The 17,428-nt window shown below is 35.6% G+C and overlaps 2 protein-coding genes across 2 annotated transcripts; both read left to right on the top strand.

Moving 5' to 3' along the window:
- Window positions 1-1,518: 1,518 nt before the first annotated feature.
- Window positions 1,519-11,994, top strand: LOC132095922 (uncharacterized). Its single transcript, XM_059501015.1, has 17 exons — window positions 1,519-1,605; window positions 2,582-2,641; window positions 2,740-2,775; window positions 3,596-3,634; window positions 3,717-3,767; window positions 4,849-4,914; window positions 5,034-5,108; window positions 5,187-5,234; window positions 9,621-9,650; window positions 9,731-9,811; window positions 9,917-9,964; window positions 11,102-11,164; window positions 11,244-11,309; window positions 11,388-11,435; window positions 11,633-11,692; window positions 11,772-11,822; window positions 11,905-11,994. The coding sequence occupies exons 1-17, from the start codon at window positions 1,519-1,521 to the stop codon at window positions 11,977-11,979; spliced, it is 984 nt and encodes a 327-aa protein (XP_059356998.1). The 3' UTR covers window positions 11,980-11,994.
- A 699-nt stretch (window positions 11,995-12,693) lies between these two features.
- LOC132099908 (apolipoprotein L6-like) lies at window positions 12,694-17,428 on the top strand. Its single transcript, XM_059505786.1, has 10 exons — window positions 12,694-12,731; window positions 13,255-13,293; window positions 13,373-13,456; window positions 13,534-13,597; window positions 13,723-13,748; window positions 14,165-14,251; window positions 14,384-14,423; window positions 14,505-14,559; window positions 15,337-15,670; window positions 16,799-17,428. Exons 2-10 carry the CDS (start codon window positions 13,255-13,257, stop codon window positions 17,210-17,212), a joined length of 1,143 nt encoding a protein of 380 aa, XP_059361769.1. The 5' UTR covers window positions 12,694-12,731; the 3' UTR covers window positions 17,213-17,428.

Genomic DNA, 17,428 nt, shown 5'->3' with positions numbered 1-17,428 from the left:
TTTTTAACATTGAGATGACTAGGATAAAATTGTACTCAATTAACCCTATTATTTTATAGATTTATTTTTACTATTGTTTTAGTTAAAATAATACAACTTTTATTCTGTGTTACTGTCATTCAAATCATTATTACCATTATTTAAATATGCCTCTAAAGGTGTTTTTTAATTTTTTAGTTTAGTGCTTCAAGACTAACTAAATGAAGATGAGAAATGTTTGCTTTGGCAACTAGCTGAAATAAATAAAACCTTTATCTCACTTATCGTTTATTGTTATTATATAGTTTTAGTTAACTATAATAACTCAGATATATTCATGTAAAATATACAGTTTTCCTCTTCCAATCCAAAATATTGATTATATATTTGACCAATAAAATGCTTTCTAGAAACGAGTTTCAACCGGAAATACACTTACAGTCAGATTTTTAAAGTCTTTTCTGCTCCACGTTTATTTGATCAGAAAAACAGCAAAAGCAGTAACATTGTGAAATATTTGACTGTTTAAAAGAACTATAATTCTATTTGAATATATTTTTAAAATTTCTGTGAATTTTGCAGCATCATTTCTCTACTATGCTCAAGAAACATTTTTTATTATTATGTTGAAAACAGGTGAGTAGAGTTTTATTTGAAGAATAGAGAGTTTATCTGAAATGGAAATCTTTTGCGACTTTATAAATGTGTTTATCATCAATTTAAATCACCCTTGCAAAATAGAAGTATTAATTTCCTCTTCTGACTACAAGCTTTAAAATGATATAGTATATTATGTTAAAAAAAAAAACCTTTTTATCTCAGATAAATGCTGATCTTTGGATCTTTCTATTTATTAAAGAACCCTGACAAAAAAAAAAATGTTTTAAATAGCAATAATACTGATATTAATCAGAAATGTTTCTCGATATTATTCTGATTTCTGAAGATCATGTGACGCTGAAGACTGGAGGAATGATACTGAAATAAAGAAATAAATTACACTTTCGCACAGAAAACAGATGTTTTACGTAGTATAAATATTCCACAATATTACCGTTTTTGCTGTATTTTAGATCAAATGAACTGAGTTCTTTTAAAAAACAGTAAACGTCTTGCTGGTCGGACCCCTTTGGCTGCTGTTGTAGATCTAGAAGATGTTCAGAAGATCCTCAGGTGTTCGGGGCGTTATTAGACGTCTGATCTGACTGTGGACTCTGTTCTTCTTTAGATGTTCACGAGGCGTCCGCCCAGAGCTGCTCCCCGCAGTAAAGCCCCGAGGCGCCTGCTTCAGCCCCCTGCTCTCTCTCAGGTACTGTAGCTCTCTGTTTCTGCGGGAGAGGAGCTCAAGCTCATGTTATCGTCTGATGGTAATCTTCAGTTTTGTGCTGCCACTCGTTCTTCAGATCAGATCCATGACATGACATGCAGCACAGAAATGCAGAAAAACATCTAGACGTAGAATTAGGAATCATCTTTCCCTCGCTCTGTTGTTATCTGGTGTCTGTTATCACGTGAGGTGTGTGTGTTGATGCCTGAGCGATGTTCTCTGTGATGATCTGTCAGATCACGCCGGCTGTGCTGGAGAGAGATCCGCTGGTGTATGAGGACGTTCTTCTCATCGGTCAGGTGTGTGTGCTGCGTTTTACTGTGATTGTCATGTTCCCCTCAGTCAGCATTTTACAATCTCAAATTTACATGTTTTAGTTGTTTTGGGGGGAAAGAAATTATACAATAAACAAAAACAATAATATATAAAAAAATAAATAAAATATACATTTAATTCAAATATGTATTTGTTTAATTAATTTTTAAATAATACATTATATTTATATAAAAATATTAAAATTTCCTTAGAATTTGTTTACATTCTGCATAATTTGACAATTCTTTAAATAAATTATAAAATAATGTTTCATTGATTAATTAAAAATAAATAAACTAAATTATATACTATAATTCATACCAATATTTATGTTTATTAATACATTTTAATTAAATAAAAATAATGTTAGAAACATTCGGTTTCCTTAATTTTTTTTTTTTTTTATACATTTTCTATAATTTGACAATTATGTAAATAACACATTTATTAAAATATAGAATTGATTAAAAAAAATACAATAAAATTATATATAAATAATGTAATAGAAACATTTTTTTATTTATTTTATTAAAAAATAATAAGGTTTATTTTTTATAAAATATTTATAAACATTTGTTTCCTTAGAATTTGTATTCATTTTGCATAATTTGACAAATCTGTAAATAAAATATATATTTATTTTTACGAAAATAATAATATTAAAAAAATAAAATAAAATAAAATAAAATTAAATTAAATTAAATTAAATTAAATTAAATTAAATTAAATTAAATTAAATTAAATTAAATTAAATTAAATTTAAAAAAGCAAAGCAAAGCTTGTTGAATAGTCTCCGGGGCAGGTTTTAACTAGACCTTCATGTAGCAAGGACAAACATATATGCATTTTCTTCATATTACGTTTTCATATTTCAGACTTATTTTTTTATGTATTCATATTTCATTGTTGTGCATGATTTATAAAACACATACACCTACATACTTCAACCATGATTTACAGGAGAATTGTGTGGAGGACTGGCCTGAAAACAGTCCAGAACTGTCTCCAGACTGGAAACCAGTGAGTCATCATCATCTGAACTACAGTAGAGTTATAGTCGAGATGCTCAAACACACTGAGACTCTCTCTCTCTCTCTCTCTCTCTCTGTCTGTTGCAGGCTGGCAGGCTCACGCTTCGGAGAGACTCTGTTCGGGTGAGTCCTTCCTCCAGATCCTGAATGTAGATCAGCGGGAAGACAAACTCAAATAAATCTGAAGGAACTCTTACTCAAGTATTGGGTGAACCGCTTATTCCAAGGCAACATTTCTCATGTTTGTTTTGGTAAAGTTAAAGCACTAAACTTAACAACTGGAAATAAATAAAAATGTTTTACTTTATTATCACCAGTTTAGTATTATAGTCAACATTTTAATATACAATTATAGTTAATATAATGTTTATTCTAATTCAAGTAACAAATTTATCATTTAAGTTTATTGATAATAACCCTGAAAGAAAATGAAAGAAAAAAAGGCAAATAAAAACTGGGGGGTGGGGGGGTGGGGGGGAAGCAGTTTATTAAATAAATCATTTGATGGAAAAACTAAAATGTAAATTTGAAAACCGATGGTAAACTGTAAGCTGAAAATATAAAAAAAATAGAATGCAATATATAAAATGTCAATAAAAAATATATTAGTATGTAAATAAGACTAAAATATCACTGATGTGGTTCAAAACTTCTCAAACGGAGACCCACATCATTAAACCAGAATAAATGAATAAAGCATGTAAAATAAATAAAAAAAATACTTAAAATAATATCCATCTCTGCAGGCGATAATAAACCTCACACATGTATCCTGGGCACAGTCTCGATTAATTCACGTAGTCTGTGTTTTCTTGAGTCTTTTGTTGGTTGTGAAATCCTCTGAATACATGAGCAAACACATAGATGTGTCCTGGCAGCGGGCCAGAACACGAGCAGGCATCAGTCACGGTATCACAGCTCTGTCACAACACTGTTGTTTCAGATTCCAGCAGAGGAGCGTCCCAAGAAGAGCGGGAGGCAGGTAAGATGTGAAGCTGTCATCTCAGCGTGACTCTCTGAGCGTGTGCTCGTCCTGCTCACCTGTGTTTGTGCTGATCTTTCAGAGTCTGGGGACGAGACTGAGACACTCGCTGCTCATCAGGAGGAGCTCAAAGGTCACGACACTACATAACAAAAATCTAATCAAATCAGAACAATCTGTAAAAAAAAAATCTGTTAACAGAGGCTGGTAATCGTCTGTCAGGACATTATCTGTTAAGTTTAAGAACAATTCCTTCAACCCTTAAACACAACAGAATGGATGAAAACGTATTTCTGCCACATAGTGGCTTTATATCTAACAATTCTGGAAAGAAAAGAAAAAACTTGCGAGAAATAAACTCAATTACAGCTACAGTCATCATACAAGCACAACAATTGTAATAATTTAAAAATAAATATAATTTATTATAAATATATATATATATATATTTTTTTTTTTAAAGAAATATTTATAAATTATTGTATTAAAATAAAACAAGTGTAGTATATTATGTTTTGATCATTTATAATAATTTTATATATGATGTATTTATTGTCATTTCTATATTATTTATGTTATAATGTATAATGTATTATATACAGTGCAATATTTTCCAGCTATTTAATTTTAATTTAATTTATCCAGGGTGAGGGTTTTGTTTTATTTATTAATTTTTTATTTGATTTTCAGGTTCATCTCCTGTAAAGCTATTTTATTTTAATGTTTATTCATTTATATTACAATCCTCTTTAACCCGGAGACAAAAGGCTGCTAAATTCAAAATGTTGAAACACTTTTCAAATCGTGATTCTAAGAACCCTGTTTATTACTTACAATAAATAAAGTCAGAATTGCAGGAAACGAGAAAGTCACAATTACAGATTTATATTACAAGGTTTATAATATGAAATTAAGGAAAAAAAGAAGAAAAAGAAAAGGAAAAGGAAAATTGTTCAATAAAAAGTTGCAATCACCTGGTTTATATTTTTATGCTGTGCTTGAAATAGGTTTACGATGCCTAATTAAAAATAAATGTAAAACAACGGTGAAAAATCAGTATGGAAAATTCCTTTATATGGACATGGACGTTGTGCCGTACACTTTTAAACGCTGGATAGAGTCGAACTTCGTTTTTTTACATGTTAACCTGGGGGGAAAATTATAATACCATTAAAGAAATGACACGCAAAAAAACTCAAAGTCTGTGTTTTCAGGATAAAAGTGGAGATGAAGTGAAGAGCTCCGAGACGAACACAAACTCACTGAATCGACACTCAAAGGTGAATTTCTTCACATATGATCATAAGAACTCAGATCATAAGAGGAGTCTCAGTCTTTGTTTTGTAGATCTGCAGATCATATTGATTCTTTCTGTGATGATTTCTGTGTTGTGTTAAAGCTCATTAACAGCACGGAGGAGTTTTTCGCTCAAGATGAAGAAGAAGAGCAGAATGAACCTTCTGAGTATAAATCGGTATGAAGCTCGTTATTTCTGAATCATTATAGTTTCAGATTTATGTATTTCATACCCGATTGTTTTTTTCTCTTATAGAAGAAACCATCAAAACCCAAGATTATTACACACCGCAGAGGCTCTAAGGTAAAAGATGATCCGTATGGATCAATATCAGTTTGTATTTTATTTTTATTTGGAGAAAAAACAATAAAAGATTAAAACAATATTTACTTCATAAAATTCTGAGTGGTGCGGGAGAAAAATACTGACATTTTGGGATTCAGACCGCAAAATAAAATCAGACTAACCCCTGTAAATGTTGAAAATTACCCCATGAGAAACTATAGAAATATACTGAAGTTTAGAGCTTGTTTCTCTGGAAGTCAATGCTAAGTATTGTTCAATCACATATTCTTGTGGGAAAAGAATCAATGCTCTTTCGCTGGTTAAAGGGATTTCAGCGCTGCAGTGTTTAGATCTTTGAATCTGAATCTGCCCTGCATGTCAGGGTTGTTCAAAGAATTTGCTCGTTTAGAAAGCTTACTTCATTTTAGAACGAGTACTAATTAGGGCTCAAGCCTTGGAACCTGCGGCCATTAAGGCCAGGCAGAGACTGATACACTAGTGATACACATATATCATACATACTTGCACGTAGACATATGTAACTCGGTACACTTATAGATCTCATCAACTTTCGTCCTGCATGTCATAGGCTCCGCCCAACAGGAAGTTGGCTATTTAGGGTTTAGTATTTGTATTTTTCGTCTACGTTTTGGGGGCTTTTGGGGTCCTTAACATGCTCAAAAACTCTTGAAAATTTGCACACACCTTAGAATCTGTGGCCATTAGGAGCCCATAGAGGCTGGGACCCGGGCGTGGCACAGGGGCTCTACAGCGCCCCCTGGAACACAGTCAGAAATGTTGATGTATAGCACACACATACTTGCACATATTCATATGAATCTCAGTACACTTATAGATCTCATTGTGCCGGACAACTTTCGTATTGCATGTCATAGGCTCCGCCCAACAGGAAGTCAGCTATTTAGAGTTATGTAAAAAGTGCATGCTCTGGTATTTGATATACTTGTCATAGGTTTTTTAGCCAATTGCCACCAAACTCGGTCAACATGATCTCAAGACACTGGGGATGAAAAATTGCCAGGATTTTTGATATCTCGAAAGGTTTGCTCGTGGCGAGGCGTTGAAATTAGGCCAAGAAAGGAGAAACAGGAAGTGTTTAATAACATCAACATACACTACCTGATTTTAATTCAACTTCATCAGTTTGTTTGTTGTATGATCCCGATCGCATATATGTGACTATTAGGAGTCAAAGTTATAGCGCCACCAACTGGCAGCAGGAAGTGTGTCATTTTCAAAATGCTTTTAATTCAGCATCTTATTTTTACTCAATTTGCTTCAAACTTCATCAGAATAATGTCAAAACACGGCCGATGTAAATCTGTTGTGGGGATATTAATATCTAAAATATTGTTGCCATGGCAACATGTCAAACTGGAATAGTTTTACGGTGATTTTGAGGCGGATAACATGCTTTGAATTTCATAAAACTCAAAACACATATTAATATTAATGACACTGGCAAAAGCTAATAAAAGGGCATGGGGGAGGCACTCTATAGCGCCACCTTTTGTCAAAAGTGGGGGGGTTCGTTTTAGCTACAGACACCAAACTCGGTACATAAATTGATCTTATCAAGATGGACAACTTTCTAATTTACAGTCAATAGCTATGACCAACAGGAAGTTGGCTATTTTGATTTGAATACGAATTTTTGGAATAATATGTCCAAAATGTTTGTGTGTGTTTGTTTAGTCAGGGGGGTTGGTGAATGTGTGCGTGTGTGTGTGTGTGTGAGTTTAGTGAGGGGGGCAGGTGAATGTGTGTGTGTGTGTGTGTGTGTGTGTGTCTGTTTAGTCACGGGGGTTGGTGAATGTGTGTGTGTGTGTGTGTGTGTTTAGTCAGGGGGTTGGTGAATGTGTGTATTTGTGTGTGTGTGTGTTTAGTCAGAGTCACAACACAGAGCGATTGATACAGAAGTACAGTTTCATTATTTGCAATTAAAAAATAAAATCTGTGTTGTGTTTAACTTTTCTGTTTGGAATATAACTGATCCTTTAATTCTCCTTTGTAAATGCTTTGCAAGTTATAAATAGTCCTCACTTTAGATGAGCTCACAAAAATAGATGTCTGGCAAATACTAAATAATCTATAACCTGACTAAATCATGAATTACAGTTGGAATATGTATCAATAAAGCAGTTATTAACAAACTGAACAACTGTTATCACATGTCTAAATAATAAGTTTTATAAATGTATATTTAAATAGTTTATTAATCATTTACTTAAACTTTCTTAATGATCTTATGAACCACTGACAACTCCTAAATAACTGAAACTTGATGAAACTTTAAACTTGATGGTTTGGATTAACCCTTTAATTGTGAAACACCTTCAAACTAGCCTGTCAGAGGGTTACTGTAAATGCATGTGCTCACTTGCTGCTATATTTCACTTTTAAAGTCATTCCCTCACTGCCATCTACTGGTGTAACTGCGTAACCTTTACTGGAGTCCTGACAAATGTTAGGCATTTGTTAATGTTCCCAATATTTAAAGTTGACATCATTGCAAAGCCTACTTTGCATGTGCTTCATTTTATTTTTGCCATTTTATTTTATTTGTATGTTTTTATTTGTCTATTAATCTTTTTTTAGAATTTGAAAGATAAGATATTGTTTGAAAACCAAAAAAAGTGGTGCTTCAAAAGTCGTTGAAAGTCCTTAAATTTCATTGTACGAACCCTGTTATTATAATAAGCCTGTCAATATTTTCATTTACATGTAATCATTTAGCAGATGCTTTAATCCAAAGCAACTTACAAATGAGGTGAACAATAGAAGTAATCAGATGAACTAGAGAACAACAACAGTATACAAGTGCTGTGACAAGTCTCATTTAGTCTAGCACAGACAGTAGCTAGTTTATATATTGTCAAAAAATGGCTTTAGAAGTTTTTTGAAAATGGGCAAAGACTAAGCTGCTTGATTTGAGATTGACTTGCAGAACGCAAGCTTCTGGAGGGTGCATAAGTCTGACCTAATGAGTCTAGGTATGTTGGTGCCGTGCCAGTGGTCATCTTGTAGGCAAACAACAGTGCCTTGAATTTGATGCGAGCTGCTACTAGTAGCCAGTGTAACCTGATGAAGAGAGCTTTTTCAGCTCGTTCAAGACCACTCTCACTGCTGCATTCTTGATCAGTTGTAGAGGCTTGATTGTACATGCTGTAAGGCCCGCCAGGAGAGCATTACAATAGTCAAGTCTGGAGAGAACCAGAGCTTGGATAAGAAGTTGGGTGGCTTGGTATGACAGGAAGGTTCTAATCTTCCTAATGTTGTATAAGACAAATCTGCAGGACCAGGTCGTTGTAGCAATGTGGTCTGTGAAGCTTAACTGATGATCCATCAAAACTCCGAGGTTTCTGGTTGTCCTGGAAGGAGTTATGGTTGATGAGCCCAGCTGTATAGAGAAGTTGTGATGAAACGATGGGTTAGCTGGAACCACCAGCAGTTCTGTTTAAGTAAGGTTGAGCAGAAGGTGATGGTCATTCATCCAGCTAGAGATGTCACTCAGACAGGCTGAAATGCGAGCAGCTACCGTTGGGTCATCTGGTTGAAATGAGAGGTAGAGTTGGGTGTCATCAGCGTAGCAGTGATAAGAAAAGCCATTCTTCTGAATGACAGATCATAATGACGTCATGTAGATGGAGAAGAGAAGTGGTCCAAGTACTGAGCCTTGAGGAACCCCAGTAGCAAGGTGTTGTGACTTAAAAACATCACCCCTCCAAGACACACTGAAGGATCTGTCAGAGAGGTAGGACTTAACCCACAGGAGTGCAGTTCCAGAGATGCCCATCTTTCTGAGGGTGGACAGGAGAATCTGGTGATTAACGGTGTCAAAAGCATCAGAAAGGTCCAGTAAGATGAGTACTGAGGATTTTGAAGCTGCTATTGCCAGTCGCAGGGCTTCAGTAACCGAGAGCAGGGCAGTCTCAGTTGAGTGGCCACTTTTGAAGCCAGATTGGTTGCTGTCCAGGAGGTTGTTCTGTACAAGGAACATAGAGAGCTGGTTGAACACAACTCGCCCAAGTGTCTTTGCAGTGAACGGAAGAATGGGTCTGTAATTTTCTAAAAGTGCTGGATTAAACACTTTCATTGATCTTTTCTGGTATTTAAAATGCAATACATTACTTCAGATAGATAATTACCACAGTAAACCACAGTACATCTCTCAAAGACGTGAAAAAGACGTGAGATTTTTAAATGTCAATAAAAGTACTGAAAATACTGAAAGATCCTTTGACATTTTGTTCTACAGCACATATTGTATATTTAATGGCTGATGGGAATACTATCTGCCAGTAATTCATGTGTCGTTATTTAGTCAAGCCAACTTTAACATTTGATATTGTTCATGATTATGATATTCATTTACATCTTCAGGTGAAATCTGATGAAGCTCCACACTATAAGGTTTGTTAATTTCAGTAATCATTTTACTGATGTTAGAGATGAGCAACATATGAACTGACTATATTTAATTGTCATATTAGGATGATTTAACATCCTCATGGAAGCACGCTGATCTCAACGCTTTGAGAGAGAAGAAAGCAGAAGATGTGGACTGCAAACCGGTACAAACACACGATATTTCACTTTGCTGTTAATGTGTGCTGTGATTTGAACTTTGTGTCTGCTCTCTAAAATTAATTATAATTATTTATTAATTTTTGTTACAGAAGCAGTCACATAAATTCATGCCTACTGTGCCACACCGATCATCAAAGGTAATATATTCTGTGTTTGCATGTTTAAAATTAGTCAAAGCTTTTGGCTAAGTATTACACGGTTTGATCCACATTTTTTTAATCTTTAAAAATAAATAAATAAATAATATATATATATTCATATGAATATATATATTCATTGTTTGGCTGGTCCTGCGACTTATAGTCAGGTGCGACTTATTTATCAAAATGAATTTGACATGAACTAAGAGAAATGAACCAAGATAAAACATTACCGTCTACAGCCACCAGAGGGCGCTCTATGCTGCTCAGTGCTCCTGTAGTCTACACTGAAGACATAGAGCGCCCTCTCGCGGCTGGAGATTGTAATGTTGTCTCTTGGTTCTAAATAAATGCGACTTATAGTCCAGTGCGACTTATAGTCCAAAAAATACGATCGATATATATATATATATATAAACAGACAAAATATTACTAAAACTTGCTTACTAAAATAAAAAAAACAGAAGATATAAAAATAAATGATATTTATAAAAACTATGAAAGTATAACTGCTCTGCTGATTTCTTTAGAGTTACTGAGATTGATCAGTGTTTATCTGGACATCAAAATCTGATTTCAAAATCAAAACATTCATACCAAACAAATCAAAGTAAACATACAGGGAGTTTACATTACATTACATTACATTTGGTCTATAGGATATTAATCTGAAAAACAAATAGCTCTACAGGAGATCTGGAATCGAAAAAACAAAATCAAATGAAAAGAGAGCACAATTAAATTAATTTAAATTAAATAATATATCTGACTTACAGGAGATGAATCTGGGGATAAAAAAAAGTTCTTCAGGAGATGAACCTGATATTAAAATAATGAAATGAAATTAATAAATCTTGCTTACAGGAGCTGAATCTGTGAATCTATGAGTATGAATGCAAACTTTAAAAACAGGGGAAAATAAATACATTATAAGAGAAATTCAGAGAAGAAATGCAAAAGATTGGCAAGTTTCTGAGCTGTGTTTGTAGGTGTGTGTGGACGGTGTGTGTGGACCTCGCTGTGTTTGCCGACTGAAGAAACACTGACTCAATCAAAGCAGTGGATTCAGTTCTGACTTGAAGTGAGTTCAGCTGAAACCCAAGCCTCTGAGTAACACGGTGGTTTCTGTTGTAGACCCCAGAGATCGACACACATCTGGATGATGAAGAGTCCAGCGCAGAGGAGACTGATGGACAGGTAGAGATCCTGATCCTCCTGTTTGCCTTTTATATTCACCTGTCATTCACGCTCAGTAATATTATAATATGTTTCGCAGAAATTGAAAAAGAAAGTGCGAGTTAAGTTTGTTCCACGCAGAGGGTTTGTCATCGGTCTGTCCAGGGTGAGTGCTGACGTCTCTCTGCTTCTTTAGTTTGAGCACTTCTCTGGTGTGAACACACTCTTCTGTGTCTGCTCACAGCATGACAAGGCTAATAACCCAACCCAGGAGGAAACACCACATCTGAAGGTACAACCTCTATTAGATAATAACGCTGCTTTCAGAAGTTGGGTCACACAGCAAGCCGAGAAGCAGATGTTGAGGATGTATTAAATCAGACGGTTTTGCTGTTTTCAGTGTCATGACTGAATGAATGAATGTTTTGTGATATAAAGCACATCTCCTGCCAGCATCAGATGTGTATTTACACTGGATCTGTTTGACAGGACGGTGATGACGCTGAGCTGAAGGGAGCTTGTGGATTCACTCCTCATCCTCATCTCAAGGTCTGTCTGAGTCACATGAACACTGATGAAACTCTGCCTTCACTCTTATGTCTGAACACCATTAAACCTGTGCTTTCAGGACGACGAGGGCTTCGATGACCTGAAGGGAGAGTTCGGTTACGAGTTCAAGGTAGAGCATACGTCTACACGAGTGCACGGGTTCAGGATCTCTGTCTGTTCACTCACATCTCTAATATTTCTGTTTTCAGAAGAGAGACACGTTCCTGAGATCTGAAGCTGGACGCAGTTACTCACCCAACCAGATGGTTTATTCCCAGACAATCTGATGTTCTGCTCACTTCTGCTCACATTATTGCTTATGTTACTCCTGTTTTGTTTTGTTTTTTTTCCCAGAGTTCACATTCTAATGGCTTTACGAGTCCAGCGTGGGATTCAAAGGTGAGGAGCAGCACTAATTATTAACATTCTGCCAATAAACGCGATTCAGACACCCGAAGGTTTCTGATGCAGAGGGTTTTGGTTTATTCAGGCAGATCTGGAGGCAGACGTCTGTAGAGCCTCGGCTCTCTTCACACCGTCAGACGCCAGCAAGAAACATCAGGTGAGATTTCAGAAAGCTCTTGTGATCGCCGAGACTTTATTGCATTTTTAACCTGTTTTTTTTTCACTCCACTTTTTTGTACAGAAGAAATCGCCAAGGTTTACATTCCCTCCCCTGCATCTGAAGGTAAAGCATCGAACTCAGAGCTGAGATGTCTTCCGTTATTTTATTATCATTAATATACTTTGAAATATTTGATTAATATTTTTAATATCTAAAATGTTAAAGTTTTAGTCATTTTGTTTTTGTTTTATTGTTATTTATTATTTATATTCGTTTTTTTCTATAATAGTTTATGCTAATATTTTGAGTTCATTATATCTAAAAAATTGTATTTAAATTTTTAATTTGAGTGATTTTGTTGTTATTTAGTAATTTAGTTATTTTATTAGTAGTTTTTTTTTAAGTTATTTCTCTGATATTGGTGTTTTCTAGAGTTTTGAAGAAGCTGAGATCAAGCAGAGCAGAGATTCAGAGGTGAACAAACCTGTCTTCTCACTTCCTCACGATTATTTATGTTTTAATTTTATTTTTGAATCTTTTTCTTTTTCAATTATTTTATTTCCCGTTAGGTTTTGTTTCTTTAATTCCCAAATATTGTGTTTAATGTTTACTGTCTGCACTGAAAAAAAGTGCAAAAACAATTTTCTTTCCGCATTTATTTACTTAGTTTGTTTGTTGTTTTCAAATTGTGTGTATCATATTTATTGTTTACTGTCTGCAGAGGAAAAAAAAATAATAGTGTAAAAACATTTTTCACTCAGAGATTCCAAGTACGTTTCACAAATAATTACAAATTAAAAGTGAAATTTGAAAGGACTGAACTCAATAATAAAATAATACTAATATATAATATATTCTGTAACTGTCTGGCCTGATGTACTTCTACTGTAAGTGTTTTACTGTACATTGTTTTAATGATAATAATCATTTTTAATGTGGTAAATTTATGCCACAGACGCAGCTGAGGGAGTTTAACTGGTTTCCAACTGTTTTGCAGATGAAGAAGCCTCCTCTTCAGTCGCATCAAGACTCAAAGGTGAGAGACTGACTTTCCTCCGAGCTCACTTGTTCATCTTTCAGATTTGGATGAAACTGTTGATGTCTGATATCTCCAGAGCTCTGAAGACGGCGAGCTCCCTCAAAAGGGTGCAGATCTGTTTAAAGCAGGAGACGTGGAGCTGGCGGAGGAATATACGGCGGTATCTTTATCATTTCATCGTCATGCGTCTGATGCCGTTCACACAGACACTTTAACACTGATTATCCTCTCACACAGGACAATAAACCACAGAAACACACAGAGACTGAGGCGCACCGCAGAGGGTCAAAGGTAACGCTGTGTTCCTCTGAATCCACTCTTTCACTACGTCTTCATCTTCTGATCACTTCACATGCTTCTCTCAGACTAAAGACATAAAGGAGTTTTCTGAAGACTTTCTGGAGCCTCCAGGAGCCGCGTCTGGAGATTTGCACCTGTCTGATGCTGCTAAGGTAGATTTAATGTTCATTTTTGCACAGTTTTATTTATACACTACCAGTAAAAATTGTGAAATATTATTACAATTTTACCAGCTGTGTTCTGTGTGAATCTGTGTTAAAGTGTAATTTATTTCTGTGATGCTCCGCTGTATTTTCAGCATCATTCCTCCAGTCTTCAGTGTCACATGATCTTCAGAAATCAGAATAATATGATGATTTACTGCTCAAGAAACATTTCTGATTTTTATCAGTGTTGAACACAGTTGTGCTGCTTCATTTATTTCTGTGGAAACCGTGATACATTTGATTTTTCAGGATTCACAGATGAACAGAAAGTTCAGAAGAACAGCATTTATTTGAAATCGAAATCGTTTCTAACATTATAAACCTTAAAGAGTAAAGGTTTTAATTTCTTGAAAATCTTCCAGGCTGAGTGGCTGTCGGCTCAGATGGACATAAGACGACTGAAAGTTCAAGAGGAAGAACAGAAGCGGGAGGAAAAGGATGATGAAGGGGTAAGTCCTCGTTCCTTGTCATGTTTACTTCATTATGTCTCTAGATTCTGTTCATACAGGTACTTGTGTAGCCTGTATCCCTGGACTGAAGCTGATGTGATCTTGATCGATCAGTGTGTGTTTTGTTGGCAGGACACTGACAGTCTGATGGAGTGGTGGAACACAGTGGAGTGTGAGTTCATTCATTCATTCATTCGTTCACCTCACACACATCAGATCCGACTCCTTTAACATTCAGTCTGTGTGTTTTCAGCTTGGGATCAAGTACCTCCTGATGAGGCCATCAGCACTAAAGAAGAAGAGACCATGTAAGAACTCATTTTTATTTTTTATGTATTTTCTTGTATAAGGGTTGGGGTGGCATTGGGATCAAAAAAAGGCAAAACAAGATTATGTTTCTGACCCAATTAGCAGCTATTTCTTCTTGTTTCAAGCAAAAACTCTAAAACATTGTTCATTCTTAAGTTTGTTTTTTAATTTTCTCATTTATTCATGAATTCTTTATTTTTTACAAAATAATTCGATTTCTGATTTTCAAAAACATTGCATTGAAAATAGCAGCAAATTTGATGCCCACAGACATGTACAGAAATAAAGTACGTTTATGCTTAAAATTAGCAAAAAAACAACAACAAAAAATTATGTATGTGTGTGTGTATGTAGATACATATCTATATATACACACATATATATACACACACACATATATATACACACACACATATATATATATAAAATATTCCGAACTCATTGGTAGATATTTGCTCTTGTTTTAAGCATAAACTTTATTTTGGTCAATTTACCACCCCCCCCCCCCCCCCAAACCCCCCCAAAAAAATAGTCATTTAGTCATTTTGCATCTTAAATAAATGTATCTTTTTACATTTTACATTCTTAAATGAAGATACATTTACTTGAAGTAAACAAACATTTTTTCTGGAAAACTAATAATGATAATAATACAAATTAAGTGAGATTGAGTTAGGTTGGTTTGGTTTTGTCATCATCTTTTAAGAATCATTCAGAATTCAATCATGAATCCTGTTTTTTGTTTGTTTTAACCGTTCTCTGTGTCTCTGTGTCAGATTGTTTAAAGTGGTCGCTGATAAGGTCCACCACGGCATCCGCATGTATCTGAAGCTCTTCATGGAGCGTGCCGAGCTGCTCTACCAGCACGTGCTGATCTTATACAGCATCGCCGACGAACTCAGCAACTTCCACCACAACGCTAAAATCGCCAACATCACGGGAGGAACAACCACCGCTGTGGGGGGAGTCGCGGCCATCGTGGGGCTGGCTCTGATCCCCGTCACGTTCGGAGCGTCCATCATCATCACGGCCATCGGAGTGGGCGTGGCTACAGCGGGGGGCATCACGGCCGCCTCCGCCTCCCTCTCAGACACCATCAACAACATGCACGTACGTATGTCCAGCGCTGAAGGTCATGTTTACATTTTCAAGGTCAACCATTTTCTTTTTTCGCCATTTATTTAGACAGAATTAATTATGCCAGTTCCTCGAAAAAATGTAATCAACTAATCTTCATACCAAGCCTTGCAAATATAAATAATTGGATTTTTGATTTTCAAAAACATTGCATTGTAACACTTCAGCAAATCTGATACCCATTTTATTATAGCTTTTATTGTGTAACTGTAGTTAACAGATGCAACTACAGTTTCATAGTTAATAAATACATTTACATGTACATTATGCTTTTTATCAAATAAAAGCACTTTATTAGTTCATGCATTACCAGGGAGTCGAAACCATGTGGAGTAAATGTAAATATTATGTAATGTGAATGCTAACTTTACAATAAGTTTATATTTGCTAACATTAGTAAACATGAACTAACAATGAATCTAGTACATTTATTACTCCAGCTAATTCTAAGCGAATAAATTCTAAAAATCTAAAAGGTTTATATTATTCCGTATATATATATATATATATATATTATATATATATAGTCCGTATTTTCCGGACTATAAGTCGCACTTTTTTTCATAGTTTGGCTGGTCATGCGACTTATAGTCAGGTGTGACTTATTTATCAAAATTAATTTGACATGAACCAAGAGAAATGAACTTACAGAAAACATTACCGTCTACAGCCACGAGAGGGCGCTCTATGCTGCCAGACATGCGGCTCCGTGCTCCTGTAGTCTACACTAAGCAGCACATAGTGCCCTCTCTCGGCTGCAGAGGGTAATGTTTTCTCTTGGTTCTTGGGTCTAAATAAATGCGACTTATAGTCCGGTGCGACTTAAATGTTTTTTTTTTTTCTCCTCATGACGTATTTTTGGACTGATGCGACTTATACTCAGGTGTGACTTATAGTCCGAAAAATACGGTGTGTGTGTATATATATATATATATACATATTTAATAGACCTCAAATGAACTAATTATGAGCTTTTTTTATAACTAACGCCAACAAAAATGAACGAATGCTGCCACAAGTGTATTTCTCATTATATAACATTACATACTTTAAATATTTTCTGATATTTGAAATGTCGCGGTCTCTCATGTTTTAATGCAGGACCGTAAGAAGATTGAACTAATCATCATGGACTACGAGGCCCAGCTGATGGAAATGCAGCACTGTTTGCGATTCGTCATAGAAGGTCTTTGTCGATTGCGCTCTCATCCGCTGCTGCGACGAAACAACTACTACACCGGTGACTGGGAGGTGCGACGCGCACTCCAGACCATTAGCTTAGCTAGCGACCCGGTAGAACGAGCGGAAGAACTCATTCACCACATGCTGGCCAAGTTAGCCAGTCTGCAGAAAGGAATAGACAAGTACTTCACCAAAGACTTGAAAGAGGTGAAGAAGGGCTGCAAGAAGGAGGTGACGACCGAAGTGCAGAGTCTGGCCAAACAGCTGCACGAAGGTTTAGCGGAGCTCAGCTCCATCAGAGAACAGCTGCTCGACGCCAGCGGAAACATCTAGCAGTCAACTCAGAGTCACTTTTGGTGTCAGATCTCTGCACTCCCATTGGTTGTCGCTGCTCATTTGCATAAAGTGGAATGGTGATTTTCAGCAAGTTCGGACTCTCATTGAGATGAAATGAAGTCAAGCTGCTTTGTTGCTGCAAATCGCTGTCCGTATGTGAACGCTTTCGACGACATCTCTAGATGATCCATTTAATGAAACAAGAAATCCATT

The sequence above is a fragment of the Carassius carassius genome, chromosome 2 (assembly GCF_963082965.1).
Source record: "Carassius carassius chromosome 2, fCarCar2.1, whole genome shotgun sequence".
In the NCBI taxonomy this organism is placed as follows: Eukaryota; Metazoa; Chordata; class Actinopteri; order Cypriniformes; family Cyprinidae; genus Carassius; species Carassius carassius.
This window is presented reverse-complemented; position numbering and strand designations above follow the sequence as displayed.